Here is a 15,374-nt window from a genome sequence, read left to right on the forward strand (position 1 = left end):
GGTCGCCCAGGCGCGTCTCTGATTTAAGGTCAGCTAATCAGCAGCCTTCACTCCACCTGCCGCCTGGATGCCGGTGCCGTCTAAGGACGCGTAGCCGGAGCCCAGGCTGGGTGTCCCTCTCCCTGAGGCCCGCGTTCGGGGCACCTCCATCCCCCAGACCCTGCTCTGGCCACGCTGCCCAACTCTCACTGTGATGCTGAGGGGGACCTCCCCGTGGGCCATGGCCTCTCCAGGCTCCTCAGGGAGAGCCCAGGAGCCCCCTTTCCCTGACCAGCTGACACTATGGCCACCTGGAAAGGAAGAAATCAGTTCCCCATGTTAACAGAGATGCCCCCTCCCCCTGCCCTCCCCCTCCCCTCCCCCTCCCCTCCCCTCTGTTAACAGAGACTCCCCTCCATCCCCGCCTCCCTATATTAACAGAGACTCTCCTGCCTGGAAACCCAAACCACACAAAGAAAAACCACACGGGAGCGGGTCCCCTTGAATAGCATCTGTATTGTCACATGAAACGCACGTACATAACGGTTGACTTGGAAACGACCTATTAGGTCACACGGGTCCGGCCCCTGGGGGCCAAAGTGGCACCGATGCCCACGGGCCGTCGGCGCCCACAGGCGGTGGCACTGGCGGCGCTGGGAGAGGCCCGCTCGCACCTCCGTCCTTCAGCTCCGGGCAGCGTCTCCCACACGAGCTCGAGGAAGCGGCGGTTTCTTGGGGTTCACAGCTCTCGCAGGAGAAAAGGGCTCTGTGGTCACATCAGCTTAGGAAACATGGTACAGGGTCCACAGGAAGCGTCTCTGCAGGACTTGTCAGAGCCTTTACCACACCCACACCCCGTGAACGTCCACCAGGGGGCAGAGGATGCAGCATTTCCCACGTGGATTTGACCACAAAACCCTTTTGCTTCCCAGGCTGGTGTCCAGGGGGCGCCCTTCGGAGAGCGCGGCCCTAATGGCACCTCTGTCGGTGGCGGGTCGGGGGTATTTTGCCAGGTGTTGTACGGTGTGGCCCGGTGGGCACAGCCACGAACTCAACAGTCAGGATGATGAAAGGACAAGACAAGACGCGGTCCCGCTCCTGCCGTCCTGGTTCTCACCTGTGACCTGCAGAGCAGACGCCGAGCAGGGCTGTCCCCACGGGGGGCCTGGCAAAGGGGCAGGTCGCCAGCTCCAGCCGGGAGCCGGGAGCCGGCCGCACAGGCCGCTCACCAGGCGGAGATGAGCATCTGGCAGGTGTTGGAGGACATCCAGACCAGCTCCACCAGGCGGAACTGGAGGTAGCCCAGCACGAAGCCCGAGACGACGTCCGTGATGTGGTGCCGCCCGATCATCACGCGGGACAGCCCCACGCAGAAGGCCCAGAGCACCAGCAGGACGCGCAGGGGCACGGCCAGCACCAGGTGGCTGAGGAAGAACTTGGACACCATGGCCGCTCGGCTGGCGTGCCCGGCGGGGAAGGCGTACACGTCCATGGTGAGGTAGTCCAGGAGGCTGGGGCTCGTCTCGAACGGGCCGCGCCGCTTGATGAGCTTCTGCATGCCGGCCACCGTCATGATGTCCAGGAGCAGGGCTGCGGGGACAGGGCTGAGGCTGTCAGTGCCGAGCGCCTGCGGGGGGGGGGGGTGGGGTCCCCCTCCCTGCCTCCCTTCCTCACGCCGCCTCAGACCTTTGCCGGTGCTGTTCCCTCCACCTGAATGCCCTGCCCTGGGTGTTCCCTTCTTCCTGCAGACACACCTCTCCTGACCACCTGCTTACAAAAGCCCCCTGACCCCTGCCCCCTGCCCCCTGCCCCTGCCCCCTGTCCCCTGCCCCCTGCTCCCTGCCCCTGCCCCCTACCCCCTGCCCCCTGCCCCTGCTCCCTGCCCCCTGCTCCCTGCTCCGCGCCCCCTGCCCTTGCCCCCTGCCCCCTGCTCCTGCCCCCTACGCCCTCCCCCTGCTCCCCTCTCCCTGCCCCCTGCCCCTGCCCCCTACCCCCTGCCCCCTGCCCCCTGTCCCCTGCTCCCTGCCCCCTGCCCCCTGCTCCTGCCCCCTACACCCTCCCCCTGCTCCCCTCTCCCTGCTCCCTGCCCCCTGCTCCCTGCCCCCTGCCCCTGCCCCTCCCTGCCCCCTGCCCCCTGCCCCCTGCTCCCTGCTTGATTTTCCTTTGCAGCAACCCTCACCACCTGGCAGGCCACCCATTGTCTCAGGAGCTTCTCTCCTCTCTCCCCTCCAATGTGGGCTCCCGAGGACGGAGGACGGGACTGGATACTCCCGCTGGAGGCAGTCGTAAAGCCGCTGCCTGAGAGTGGGATCGGGTCTCCTGGGCCCTTGGAGGACCCGAGTTCTGACAAACGGGACCCTGGGCTGGTGATTTTTCTCAAAGGGCCTCGCAGAAGCACCCGCCAATCCTGAGAAGAGGACATCACCATCCCCTTCTCCTTAAATATATGTTTATTGATTTCAGAGAGGAAGGGAGAGGGAGAGAGAGAGAGAAACATCCATGATGAGAGAGAATCACTGATCAGCTGCCTCCTGCACGTCCCACACTGGGGATCGAGCCCGAAACCCGGGCCTGTGCCCTTGACTGGAATCGAACTGTGACCTCCTGGTTCATAGGTTGATGCTCGACCGCTGAGCCACGCTGGTCGGACATCCCCATTTCTTTAAAGTGGAGCTGAAACCCGTGGGACATACAACCAGCCACTCTCATGCCCAACGCAGTGGCATTCAGCACTTTCACAGGAGCGAGCGCCGCCTCTGTCCGGTTCCAAAGCACTTCGTCCCCCAAAGTGGAGCCCGCATCCGGTCGGCAGCCACCCTCGTCCCCCTCCGCCCCCCCCCCCCGGCCCCCAACCTGCTCCCCGTCTCTCTGGACGTTCCTATGAAGGGAGCGGGTCCCCACGGGTCTGGCGCACAGGGAGGCCCGAGACGGGCGGTCATCAAACAACTCGGCCGCAGCCTGGCGCCGGCGCTGGTCCAGAGCTGGGAGGATGCTCATGCTCAGGAAGAACTGCTCTCCTCAGATGCTCGCCCGCCCGAACATGCACAGAAGACCTGCAACCACCTGGAACCTGCGCCCAGAGGCAGCGCCGTTCCCGCCTGGCCGCCATGGAGCGCAGGGTTAATGAACGCGGCACCGCGCTGTCCGCACTGCGGTGACCTGCACTGGACGTTCCCACGGCTGTAGCACAGGGGGCACCTCGGTGACAGCGTGGGCCTCGATCACCTCGAGTCACTGCGCTCCCGTTAGTACAGACCTCGACCGCCTTCCTCGTGTTCTGTGCCCCCCCCACCCCCACCCCTGGCCTTCCTGCTCTTGTTTGGGATTTGAACCCCTGCTTTCCTCTGGGCCTGCCCCTCTCACTAGCCACGCCCCCCTTTCCAGGTGGGACACACCCATGCTGTCCCCCTCGCCACGCCGCCTTGGGGTGGAGGGTTGTTGGAAGGAGAGGCGCCCAGTCTGCAGGCCGGCTCTCCAGCAGAACCCACAGCCTCCCCTGCCCCCCTCCCCGCCCCCTGCCTCTCCCCGTCCCCCCTCCCTCTCCCCGTCCCCCCTCCCTCTGCAGGGCCCTCTCCCCTCCTCCAGCTCCGCAGCCAGGCCTGTGACCGTGATTCTGACACTGTCAGCGCATAACCTGGGCCCAGAAATAGAAGCAAATGGTGCCATCACTCAAGGCTCTGTGAATGCCGTTCACATGGCCAGTCCAGTCCCCTGGCCTACATTCCCCCCTGGATTCTGAGGGAGGCCGGTGGCCCCATAGGAAAGGTCTGCCTGGAGGGCGCTCAGGGCCCAGGGTCAGGAAAGTGGCTGCTACCCCCTGCCTCCCCCGTGCTGTGTGACCCAGCCAGGTCACTCAACCTCTCTGGGCCTCCGCTCACTGCAGTCAACGAGGGCGGAGCTCCTGCGCCGGGGCTCCAGGATCAGAGCCCGCTTCACGCTTCACGGTCGGCTGCTTGCAGATGGCATGACCTTGGCAGGGCCATCCCTGGGAGCCTCCCTCCCTCATTGATAACAAGAGGATCACCCCAGAGGCGACTCTGAGGGCTCATGCTGCAGGAACCTGGAAGCAGGGCTTGGCCCCACAATCCCCTCTCAGCTCCTCTCACTGAGGGGGGGAATGGGAGGGGCTGAGATGCCTGAACCCCCAGGCAGGAATCCTGACACCTGTCCCTGGGGAGGGAGCAAAGATGAGGTTCCTTGCTGGTGAGGGGGCAGGTTTGGGGGCTGGCTGGGGCTGGGAGGAGGAGTCCTGGCTCTTCTGGCCTGAGGACTGACCCTGCCTCTACCCCCCTCCCCCACTGGCTCTGGAGGGGCGGGGACCAGCGGTGGTGCTGTGGGGCAGGGTAAACTGGTCTGGAAGAGGTCTGGAAGTAACGAGGGATGTGCACCTGCCTCAGGGTCCAGGATGTCCACTGTGGTGTCTCGCGCAGCCGCCCCGTGCCCTTGAGTGGCAGGCGATGGGACAGCGGCCACTGGGGGCCCGTGGGAAGGATGCGGCGGGTGGATATTTATAGCCGCGGAGGAGAGCCGGGGGCTGGTCAGCGGGAAAGGCCAGTCGCCCAGCAGCACTGACAGGAGGGGCCATTTTTGCAAAGAGAAGATGCCATGCGCTCACCTTCGGGGAAAGAGGCCCTGAAGGCGCCCCCTAAATGTGAGCCGTGCTTCTGGCTGGGAGCCAAGACGGGCGATTTGTATCGTCTTCTTGTCATTCTGCATTAAAGTGTTTTCTCACCACGACTGCACGGCACTTGTGCACATTTTAAAACGTGATCTCACAAAAGACAAACATTGCAAGACTCCGCTTGTAAGAGGTGCCTGGAATAAGGGCATTCCTAGCAACAGAAAGTAGGTCAGAGGTTGCCAGGGCTGGGGGCGGTGTGGGAGGGGGTGTCCGTGGGCACCGTGTCGGCCGGGAAGATGAGAAAGGCCTGGGGTGATGGTGGTGAGCTGACCCGTGGTCCAGGAGCTGATTGGAGGCGACGCGCATGGCAGCGCACATACAAGACGTTCTCTTAAACCCGGGCGCTCGGGGAAGCCCAGCCGGGGAGGCCTGCAGGGGCAGGGAGGTGGCGAGGGAGGAGGTCCTGAGCTTCTGTCTTGTCCCCCAGCCTGAGAGTCTGAGGAATTCCGGTTTTCTCACCTGGAGGAGCTGGCCCTGCCTCTGCAGATGTCGGGGTGCAGGGGTGTCGAAATCACGAGCACAGAAGGTGGAGGGCACCTTTGTTCCTCAGCTGAGTGCCAGGCTGCTGGGCGCGGCTTTAGAGCGGGGACGCTGCAGCCCTGGGGCCTGCCCATGGCTCCCTCCTCCCTTCACCTCCGTGTCAGCTGCTGGGGGCCCTGACCTGGCTTGGGGGGTGGGGGACGCCCAAGGGCTGCCCCGAGATGGTACAAAGTGGGCTGGGGCAGGCAGGAAGCATGATCTACTCTGCAGAGCCCGCGGCTCACCTTCACCAGCGTGCTCCTGGTCAACCTAACTCCCATGGAGGGCTGTCACCTGGGCTGTCCGGGGAGCAGGAGCAGGTGGGCAGCGGAGGGTCTGCTAAGGGGAAGGGGGGCTGGGAGGGGGTGCGGGGGGGGGACTGCTGCAGGGGTGAGGAATCTGGTCTGGGTCCCGAGCCCCTCAAGCATGAAGGGACGGGGGGCCGAGGTCATCACACAGGCCCGGGGGCTGAGAACGAGGCGGAGCCGGGCAGAGGCCGGGGCGGGAAGGGGGGGCGTCTGCGGCGATGTGATGCGTGCACAGGGCAGAACCAGAGGCCGTGTGCCAACCTGCAGTGGAGGTGATTCCCGCTGAGGGGCCAAGGGCCACGCTCGCTCTCTCATCACCTACTTGGGTCATTCTGTGCATTTTCTGGCCACAACAATGTATCACAAAAAGGGGCCCCACATCACTGCTCACGAAGGAAGCGCAAATCAAAACCCCAACGCCACGTTCACACCCATCAGGATGGCGATTACAAACGAGAGGCCCAGGCGCACGAAATCCACCTGCCTCAGCTGGCCGCCCGCCCTGCCCTCCGCCGCTCTAGCTCACGCCCTGCCCATGAGAGCCGCTAGTAGTTTGCGCCCCGCCCGCTACAAGAGCTGCTGCTTGTTTGGTCATGATGGCGTTACGGCGTCGTGACCACGGGCCTTTTGTTAACATAGATGGGATAACGGTGCTGGGAGGTGTGGAGACACTGGAGCCTCGTGCAGTGCGGGCGGGCGGGGTGCACCAGGGGCAGCTGCCGCTGGAACGGTGTGGCGGCTCCTCCACAAGCTGAGCTTCTGGGTCTGCGCCCTGAGGAAGGGAGGCAGGCTCTCCGAGAGACCCCGTGTCCTCAGCAGCCGTGTTCACAGTGGCCAAAAGGCAGAGCAACCCAGAGGCCATGGACAGAGGGCGGGTAAACACACTGTGGTCCAGCCACACCACGCGACATCGCTCACCTCCGAAGGCAGGAAGCACGGACACAGGGAACCATGGGCCTTGAGGACACTGTGCTGAGTAAGCGAAGCCAGTCACAGAAGGACAAAGAACTATGGGAGGGGCCTGGGTCACGGGTCACCTGGCTCCCTGGGATCATCGAGCCCGGTGCTGCAGGGGACGGACAGAGGAGGATCTCACAGGTCGAGAGCTTGGAGGCGACCCCGGACTTCCCTTGGTGATGGTGGTGTGATGAGGTGACAACCATTGCCACGCTAGCATTCCTGTGTGCTAAGCACTTTGTGTGTAATGCTTCAGTGAAGGGTCCCAGCAACCCATTTAACAGATGAGGAAAATGAGGCTCAGAGGGGCTAAGTCACTGCCTGAGTTTGGGCGGCATGCCCTGAGGGAAGTACCGCAGGGGTGGTGCGGAGACCTCTCCCCCCAGCCCCGCTGGGACTCTGCCCAGGCCCTAAGGCGCCTCAGCCCCCCTCCTGCCCCGGGGCCGAGGGGAGCCCAGGTCCCAACTGTACAGGGAGAGGCCTCCGCTCCCAGCCCAGGGACCCCCCATTAATCTACTGGGGGCCCTGGTGTTGGAGTGGGAGCAGGGCCGGGCGGCGCTCCCTCACTCCTCTGGGCCCTGCAGTGCGCGTAACAGTGGATCGGCCTCCCCTGGGCACATCCGCGGGCACCCACTGTGCCAAGTGCTCTACCCCTGAGTCCCCCCCACAGCCCTGAGCCCCACGGAGGTCAGGGAGCCGAGGCTCTGAGATGGGAACTGACCTGACCAAGGTCACAGAGTGAGTCAGGCTCGGCAGGGGGCCTGGACCCCAAGGCGCACCCCCCCCCAGAAAGACAGCAGGACCCTGCAGACCGACGGCGAGGGGGGTGGCGAGGGGCTGGCGAGGGTCTGGCGAGGGGTTGCCGTCTGGAGGACTTGGGTTGGAGTCCCCAGCCTGCCATGTACTCCCGTGTGGAGGGGCCAGTCCCTTAGCCTCTGAGCCTCAGGGAACGCACCTGTCAGGTGGTGTCTTCCCATTTACCTTAAAGGCCATTACACAGATTTTTCAATCACGAGCTAAGGGACGCCCATGGCATGGGATGGGTACATATGAAGCTCAAGAAACGAAGATTAAAGAACTTGAAACGACCGTCCTTCTTCCAGAAGGGAGGGTCTGGAGTCTTGTTCTTCCAAGCCAACACCTTTGTGCCCCCGGCAGTGCCCCCAGCAGCCGGTTGCCGGAATGGGCCAGAAACCTCCTAACTAGACAGATGTGCTCCCAGTTCTCACCCTGGCCCGTGGCCGACCAACTGCATCTCCCTGCGCCTCCGTTTCCCCCTCTTTAAACGGAAAATGCTACTGGCTTCTCCCTCATGGGGTTGTGGAGGCTAAGGGATGGTGTGGTTTACGGAGAAGTGGACAGACAGCAGACACTAAACACATTACGGATTTTATTGCCACCGTCCGGGGCGGGACCGTGCAGGCGGGTCCAGGGAGCGGGCTCGGGCACGCTCTCCGCTCCCGTCCTGACACCAGGCCCCTGGCCCCCTGCTCCGTGTGAGGCTGGGTGGGCCCTGGGGAGGCCACGGATGAGGAGAGCAGGGTTCTGCCCCAGCAGCCCCCGCGTGGCACCTCGGCCGCCTTGCCCTGCACCCTCCCTCCCGAGCCCATGGCCCGGCGCCCGGAAGGAGCACAGGCCTGGACGCAGGCGGACCTGGTGCAAATCTCCAGCTTGAAGCCTGCGCCAGGCTTTATTTATAGGGGCCTCGGTTTCCTAATCTGTGAAGTGGGAATGATCCTAGCGCCAGTCACGTGGGACTGCTTATTCGGGATAAATAACAAGCCATGTAAAGAATTTAGTCATAGCCGAAACCGGTTTGGCTCAGTGGATAGAGCGTCGGCTTGTGGACTGAAGGGTCCCAGGTTCGATTCCGGTCAAGGGCATGTACCTGGGTTGCGGGCACATCCCCAGTGGGGGATGTGCAGGAGGCAGCTGATCGATGTTTCTCTCTCATCAATGTTTCTGGCTCTCTGTCTCTCTCCCTTCCTCTCTGTAAAAAATCAATAAAAATATATTTAAAAAAAAAAAAAGAATTTAGTCATAAGAACAAGCAAGCGATGATGATGCTACAGCCACCGTCTCCTTCACGAAGCAACTGCCCCACGTCCCACCCACAGCACGTCCATCCCCAGACTCTCTGAGGCCTCGGCGAGGAGATGCACGTTTTTACCGTAACTTCCTCGGGGACCAGTTCTCAGGGGTCTGACCCACCCCCTTTTGGAACTGGGACCCCTCGTCAGTGTCTAACCTGTGTCCCACATGGTGGCCACGCTGGGAAGAGCGAGGGATGGACATGGTTCCACATGGGGGTGGAAGCAGAGGTTCCCAGGAGCACTGGGACCTGGAGGTGCTGGGAGGGTGGCCGGCTGGAGGGGGGGCCTGCCTCCCACCTGGGCTGCCCCCCCCCACGACACCTGGCACAGAGCCGGCTGAACAGAAAGACCTGGCGGCAAAGACGTTGTTAAAACCAACCAGAGACCAGCTCACAGGCCCCTCCCCTGGCCACTCACCCGGGGAAGGGGCAGGTATGGCTTTCAGGAGGCCACCAGTGTGTGGGTGCCCACCCGGAACCCCCTGCACCCCTAGTCCCTATGGGGTCACCTCAGGCAGCTGGCAGGGTGCCGGGCCCAGGCAGGGGGGTAGGGGGGCAGCTCACAAGTGCTGCCTGCAAGCAGCCCAGAAACTCAGGGACCCCCACCTGTGGGTGGGAGTTACGAGATGAGACGCTCCATCCAAGACCCCGACAGGACCCCACCAGCCCGACTACCTGCCTGGGGCCGCAGCCTCCAGTGCCCACCCCCCAGCTGCCTCTGGGCAGGAGTTCCCAGCGGCCCCCACCTTGTAGGGCCCTCATCTGCGCATCCCTGGCTCTCTCCCCGGGCCGGAGCGCGCCTGTTTCTGGGGCGCCCTTCCTGCCTAACCTCATTAGACTGTTCCCCTGTTTCCGGGGCCCCCGCCGGTCCTGGCCGGGTGGGTGGGGCAGGCGGGGGGCGGGCGGCAGGCACACTCACCCAGAAGCAGGTTCATGAGCACCTCCTGGCCGGCCAGCGTGCTGCTCTTCACCAGGCAGAGGATGGTGCCCCCGATCCAGGGGATGCCGTGGCCCGTGATGCCAATGAGCTTGATCATGGAGCGGGCACTGGCCCAGGACGTGGCCCGGCCGGCGCACACCCCCAGCCGCTTGGACATGCAGATGTCGATGGCCAGCAGGGAGTTGAAGGCGATGCCCTTGAAGGAGGGGTTCAGCTGCATGCAGTCCTCCTCGGGCAGCTGCTGGGACTGGCGCCGCTCCCGGGCCCCATCGCCGGGGGGTGGGGGCTGCGCCGAGGGGCCCGAGGCCTTCCTACCCGAGCTGCGGGGCTCTGGGACCCCCTTGGGGGGCTGGTTCAGGGACAGGAACTCGGCCCGGTTGAGGATGTTGTTGCGGTCCCGGGCCCGGGCCCGGCTCTGGGAGCCCGGCATGGTGACGCTGGCACCGTGAGGGCCTTCTCCCCGAGGCGAGAGCTGCCCCCAGAGCGGCCACCTCCCTGCCTGCCTCCTCCACGGTTAAATATAGAGCGGAGGATCGCACATGGCTGTTTACCTCCGGCTGCCACCCGGCTCCAGGGGACGTCAGTGCCAGCTGGGCAGCCAATCGAGCCCACCACGGCGGCCGGGAGGCGGGGGCGTCCACAGCTGCGGCCCTGCCTCGGGCCTGGGCTATTTAAATCTCCCAATGGCTCGCTCCCCAGGCTTTGGAGGACTCTGGGAAATGTAGTCCTCCGGCTGCCCCGGCCTCCGCTGTCCAGGCCAGAGGCCCGTGTGGGCTCTGCACTCAGCCCCGCCTTTCCCAGCTTCCATCCCAGCCGTCCAGGCCCCTGCGAGCCAGGCTGGCCTTCCCACTGGCCCCGGGCAGCTTGGACTTGGTCCCACGGACTGGACGGTGGAGCAACAGATGGAGTGAGTGACGTCATGACAGCATCATCTCAGCCTCTGGGACCAGGCCCGGCCCCTCCCCTCTGTGGCAGCAGCTCATGAGGTGGGCAGGCCGGCCTTTTTTTTTTTTTTTTTTGATTACTCATGAATCTGGCTTCAGTGCCGTGGAACGGCAGCCAGGCTTGGTTCCCATGCGAGGGAGACGCAGTTCATGGGCTGGGAATGGATCTGCCCGGGGAGGTTGCCTCCATTGCCCTGCGTTTCGTGGTCAGGTGATCAAGGGCTTCTCACCTGTCTCAGTCCCAATACTTGATACTGACAACCATCAAATAGGGCTGAGCTACTTTCTTTATATTCTGCTTGATAAAGTCATATCAAGTATGACTTTAATAACCAGAAATAACACATTAAACAAATTGCATCAATGTATATCATATATATACACACACACATAAATATGCATTTAAAAAATGTGTTATATGACTTTAAAAAAATAACCTCCCATTTCCATGTAACAAATATAAACCTGGCCATGTTTCCATGACAACCGATGATTTTTCCATGGCTGTTTGTCATGAGGATGGGCCGTGGTTTCTGTAAGCAACCCTCTGTCATTGGACATGTAGGTTGTTTCCATTCTGTGACTATTCAACGCTATTCCGGCACGGCCACCCTCACGCATACGTCCCTGTGCACTGAAGCAGAATATAAAGAAAGTAGCTCAGCCCTAGCTGGTGTGGCTCAGTGGATGGAGCATCGGCCTGCGGACTGAAGGGTCCGAGTTCAATTCCCGGTCAGGGCACATGCCTGGGGTTGCAGGCTCGATTCCCAGTAGGGGGCGTGCAGGAGACAGCCAATCAATGCTTCTCTCTCATCATTGATGTTTCTACCTCTCTCTCCCTCTCCCTTCCTCTCTGAAATCAATAAAAATATATTTAAAAACAAAACAGCGTGCTCAGATGCGTCCCGCTGAGACCCGACGCCGCACTGCCCAGATTTGGGAGAACATGGCCGGGCTGTAGATACTTCCAGATGTCAGACCAAGTCCAGCCACACGGGTCCCATGTCAGAGATGGCGAAGAGCACACGAGGTGGGGACATCACCTGTGAGGCCACACAGCTGGTGAAGGTCAGAGCGGGGGCCTGGGCTGGCTGGTCCCTGCCTGCTTGTCGCTCACCTGTCACTCACTCACTCGCTCCCCCATGCAAGGACCAGCGGGACGTGCAAAGATGATGGAGGTGGCCCCGTGCCTGCGGCCCACCTGTGCCCCCAACATTGTGCCACCTGCCGTGGCCCACACAGCCCCCCTGTTCTAGCACAGCCCATCGCGAGAGAGGGGCGCAGTGCGGAGTGGAGGGACCTGCCAGGTAAGAGGAGACCAGGAGTCAGGCTCCGGTCTCAGCCCGGAGCCCTTGTCCCTGGCCACGTGGGTACACGGCCTCTTCCTTGAGAGCAGGAGAGGTTTCCCGGTGGCTTCTGGGACCGAGAGCAGCTTGTACATTGCCGACACGTGTTCCTTGTTGTCTTTAAGTGTGTGAGACAGATTTACTGCTACTCCTCGCACATGGATCACCCGCCTGTACTTCGCACGGGCTCTGTGCCAGACCCGGAGCGGCTGCGTGTCCCTGAGCCATCGCCAACCGCGCAGGGGCCTTGACGTCCCATGGCACGGACGCGGACGTCGGCGCTCAGAGCAAGGGGGTGAGCTCTTCCTCGGCCTGCGTCCTTTCTCACATGCGCTACACTTGCTCACTCTGTGTTCATGGCCTGTGTCTTCCCAGCAGAGTGCCAACCAAAGGGCAGGGACCGCTGTCTGCTTGTTCACTTGTGCGTCCAGGGCTCAGGGGCCCTGGCACCCAGTAGGTGCTCGATAAACATTCATGTATTGAACGAATGGCTGGCTGATTGTGGAGTCCAGGTCTTGGACAAACTTTGCCATCAGACTCATGGCCACCAGGAGGCCGGCCATTTGGGGCAACGTCCCAGAAGGGAAAGGAAGGGGAGGGGAGTGGGTGAGACACTCCCCTCCGGGCAGAGGCCTGGGGTCACGCACAGCTGGCGGGAGGGAGGGAGGACCGTGCAGGGCCCCTGCCAGGGTGGGGAGGGAGCCCTGTGAAAAGCATTTTCATCAGCGCCTCCCACCCCAGGTGCTCCCGCCCCGTGGCTCACTCAGCTGCATTTCCAGGGCTGCTCCACTCCGGAGTTATTTTGGTCGGGAAACCTGATCCTTCGCGGGTTTATTTTAGCACCTTGGAGAACTCCCAGTGCCGCACCCGCACCGAGGCCGGCACCCACCTGCCCACTCGCCTTCGCCCTTCCCGGGTGGCGGGTCGCGTGGGGGTGCGGAGTGCGCAGGCCGTGTGTGTGTGTGTGTGTGTGTGTGTGTGTGTGTGTGGCGGGGGGCGGGGGGAGGGCGCGAGGCCGTGTCCTCCCGCGCAGCCTGCACGCCGGTTGGTCACCCAGGAGGCTGGGTTGGGGGAGGCGGCGCGGAGGGGCGGCCTGAGGGCGGGCTGCACCCCTGCACACTCCAGCTCCTGCCGCCTGACCTTGGCGCGCGCTGGGTCAGCTCCTCCTCTGGGGACACGATCCGATCGTGGGAGGAGAGGGCGTTTCACGCTCAGAACTGTAGTTCTGGAGACTCGGATGGGGCAGCCGGGCCAAGGGACAGAGAGTCCTGAGGTCGGAGGGGAGGGTTCCCAGGGGACCGCCCTGTGCACCGGGCCTGACAAGCCACCCCTCACCGGCTCCGGCCGGCCTGGGACTCTCCACCCAGCAGGCGCCTTGAAGACCCCCCGCCCGAAACCACCACCCACACACCTACCTGCACAGACGCGAACACTCTCACATACACTCACATATCGCACCTACTCACACCCACAAATGTGCTCACCTACACCCACCACCACACACACATCCGCACATCCACATGGATACAAACTCACCCTTCCCCAGACACACACACGCATACACCCTCACGGACACACACATGGGCACACACCGTCTGCTCACTCATACCCACACGCTCACTCACATAACCAGCACACTCTAACACATGCATACAAACCCTCACACATGCACTGTCATACACAACATGCCCCCACTCACACATCTACACCCACACACGTCCGGTCACTCACACCCCTGCACACCTCCCACACTCCCACACGGACACACATATGCCTTCATAGGCAGACACACACACACTCATGGGCACTCAGACTTACTTAGACACACTCTACACATAGTTACACACAACTGTCACATATACCCTGACACAGAGACACACACACTCATACTCTCACACCATCATTCATTCCACACATGCATTCACTCTAACTGCCTCTAATCCAGTGGTTCTCAGCCTTCTGGCCCTTTAACTACAGTTCCTCATGTGGTGACCCAACCATAAATTTATTTTCGTTGCTACTTCATAACTGTCATGTTGCTACTGTTATGAATCGTCATGTAAATATCTGATATGCAGGATGGTCTTAGGCGGCCCCTGTGAAAGGGTCGTTCGACCGCCAAAGGGGTCTCGACCCACAGGTTGAGAACCGCTGCTCTAATCGCTCATCACTGCCTGCCCACCTCAACCCCTGGGCCAGGCATCCGTCATCACCCACCTCCCCCCGAGCTCAACACTGGACACACGCACATCAAAACAACGGACGCCTGCACGAACATCCCGGCGAAGCCATCGACACTGACCCGTAACTGTTCGAGCACGAATTTGTGCCCATTTGTTATTTATGTTAATGAACCTCTATTCGTCATGGTCATGCCCGGAGTCATCCCTGGATGTCTCTCTGGCCCATGGGGATGCAAGTGCCTGGGGACCACTCTCGTCGTCCGTCCTGGCCCTGCCGGTGTCCCCAGTGGCTCTGAGGGCCCAGCACACAGCGGGCATCCAGCCAACACTGGGCAAAGGCCGGGGGCTGAGGGACCTTGTCCCACTGACAACACGCTGGCTCCAGGGGCCACACTGAATCCACCACCTCTGGGAGGGGCTGGCTGTGCCTGCTGGCCCTCCTCTCCCCCTTGCACTGGTGATGTCACCGCAGAGGAGTCTGGGGGGTCTGGGGGCACTGTGAGTGTCCCTCTGGCGCTGGGCACCTCTCGGACACAGGTCCCTGTCCTGTTCTGCGGAAGCCAGCAGTTCACGCCCGTGCGGATGCCTCCTGGGCCTCCTGCAGATGCTGAGACAGCCGCGCGTCTGTGCCCAACACCCAGAGCTCCAGGAAGTGCTGAGCAGGAAGAAGGGCGGCGTGGGGAGGCGGGTGTGTGTGTGTGTGTGTGTGTGTGTGTGGCAGGGGGGCTGGGGAAGCAGTCAGAACCTTGGAGGGCCCCTCAGGAGCTGGGCCAGGGGATGCCCACGTGAGCTGAACCTTTCAGACCCTCTACCTGTAAGAGCTGGCTCTGGGGGAGCCGGTTCGTAGCTCAGAGCCAGGCCGACGGGCCCACGGACACGCCTGGGCCACCTCCCTGCAGAGCTCACCTGCAAACAAGCCCAAGACGAAGCATCACATGATGGGTGATGAGAAAGGGGAGGTTCTGCGGCCGAGGCCAAGGGGTCTTTGATTTTGTCCTCACTCTCATCCCGTGCGGCTTTCAGAGACAAAGCTTTCCAGAATTGGTTCCTTCCTGGCTTGGAGGGGCTGAGGTGGCGCCGGGAGGAGGGGATGAGCGGGCCTTAGGCTTGGCCAGATCTGGGTGGGATTCAGACTTGAAAATGCCACTGTCCCCTAGGTCTGTCTGTCTGTACAGCCCACCTCCTGGGGTCAAGGTGAAGGATACAGGAGACAATGCTTGCTCAGGCAGTACCTAACACACAGTGGGGACTTTATCATTATCATCACAAACCCAGGCCAAGACCAGGGCCACAGGGAGTAACATCCCTTCCAACGGGCACCCAGGGGACGGGTCCCCAGAAAATCATCCTTGGGGCCTTGACCACGTAGTGAGCAGGTCAGGGCCTTGGCCTCTGTCCTTCTTATGTCAAACCTGAAAGATGTGC

At 62.2% G+C, this 15,374-nt stretch overlaps 1 protein-coding gene across 1 annotated transcript; it reads right to left on the minus strand.

The window, feature by feature from the left end:
• Positions 1-475: 475 nt before the first annotated feature.
• On the minus strand, positions 476-10,127 carry PLPP7 (phospholipid phosphatase 7 (inactive)). Its single transcript, XM_070430010.1, has 2 exons — positions 9,456-10,127; positions 476-1,569 (listed from the first exon to the last, which is right to left on the minus strand). The coding sequence occupies exons 1-2, from the start codon at positions 9,904-9,906 to the stop codon at positions 1,205-1,207; spliced, it is 816 nt and encodes a 271-aa protein (XP_070286111.1). The 5' UTR covers positions 9,907-10,127; the 3' UTR covers positions 476-1,204.
• Between the last annotated feature and the right edge of the window lie 5,247 nt (positions 10,128-15,374).

This window comes from Myotis yumanensis, unplaced genomic scaffold (genome assembly GCF_028538775.1).
Source record: "Myotis yumanensis isolate MYYU_CA2020_CCGP unplaced genomic scaffold, mMyoYum1.0.hap1 SCAF_12, whole genome shotgun sequence".
Taxonomy (NCBI): Eukaryota; Metazoa; Chordata; class Mammalia; order Chiroptera; family Vespertilionidae; genus Myotis; species Myotis yumanensis.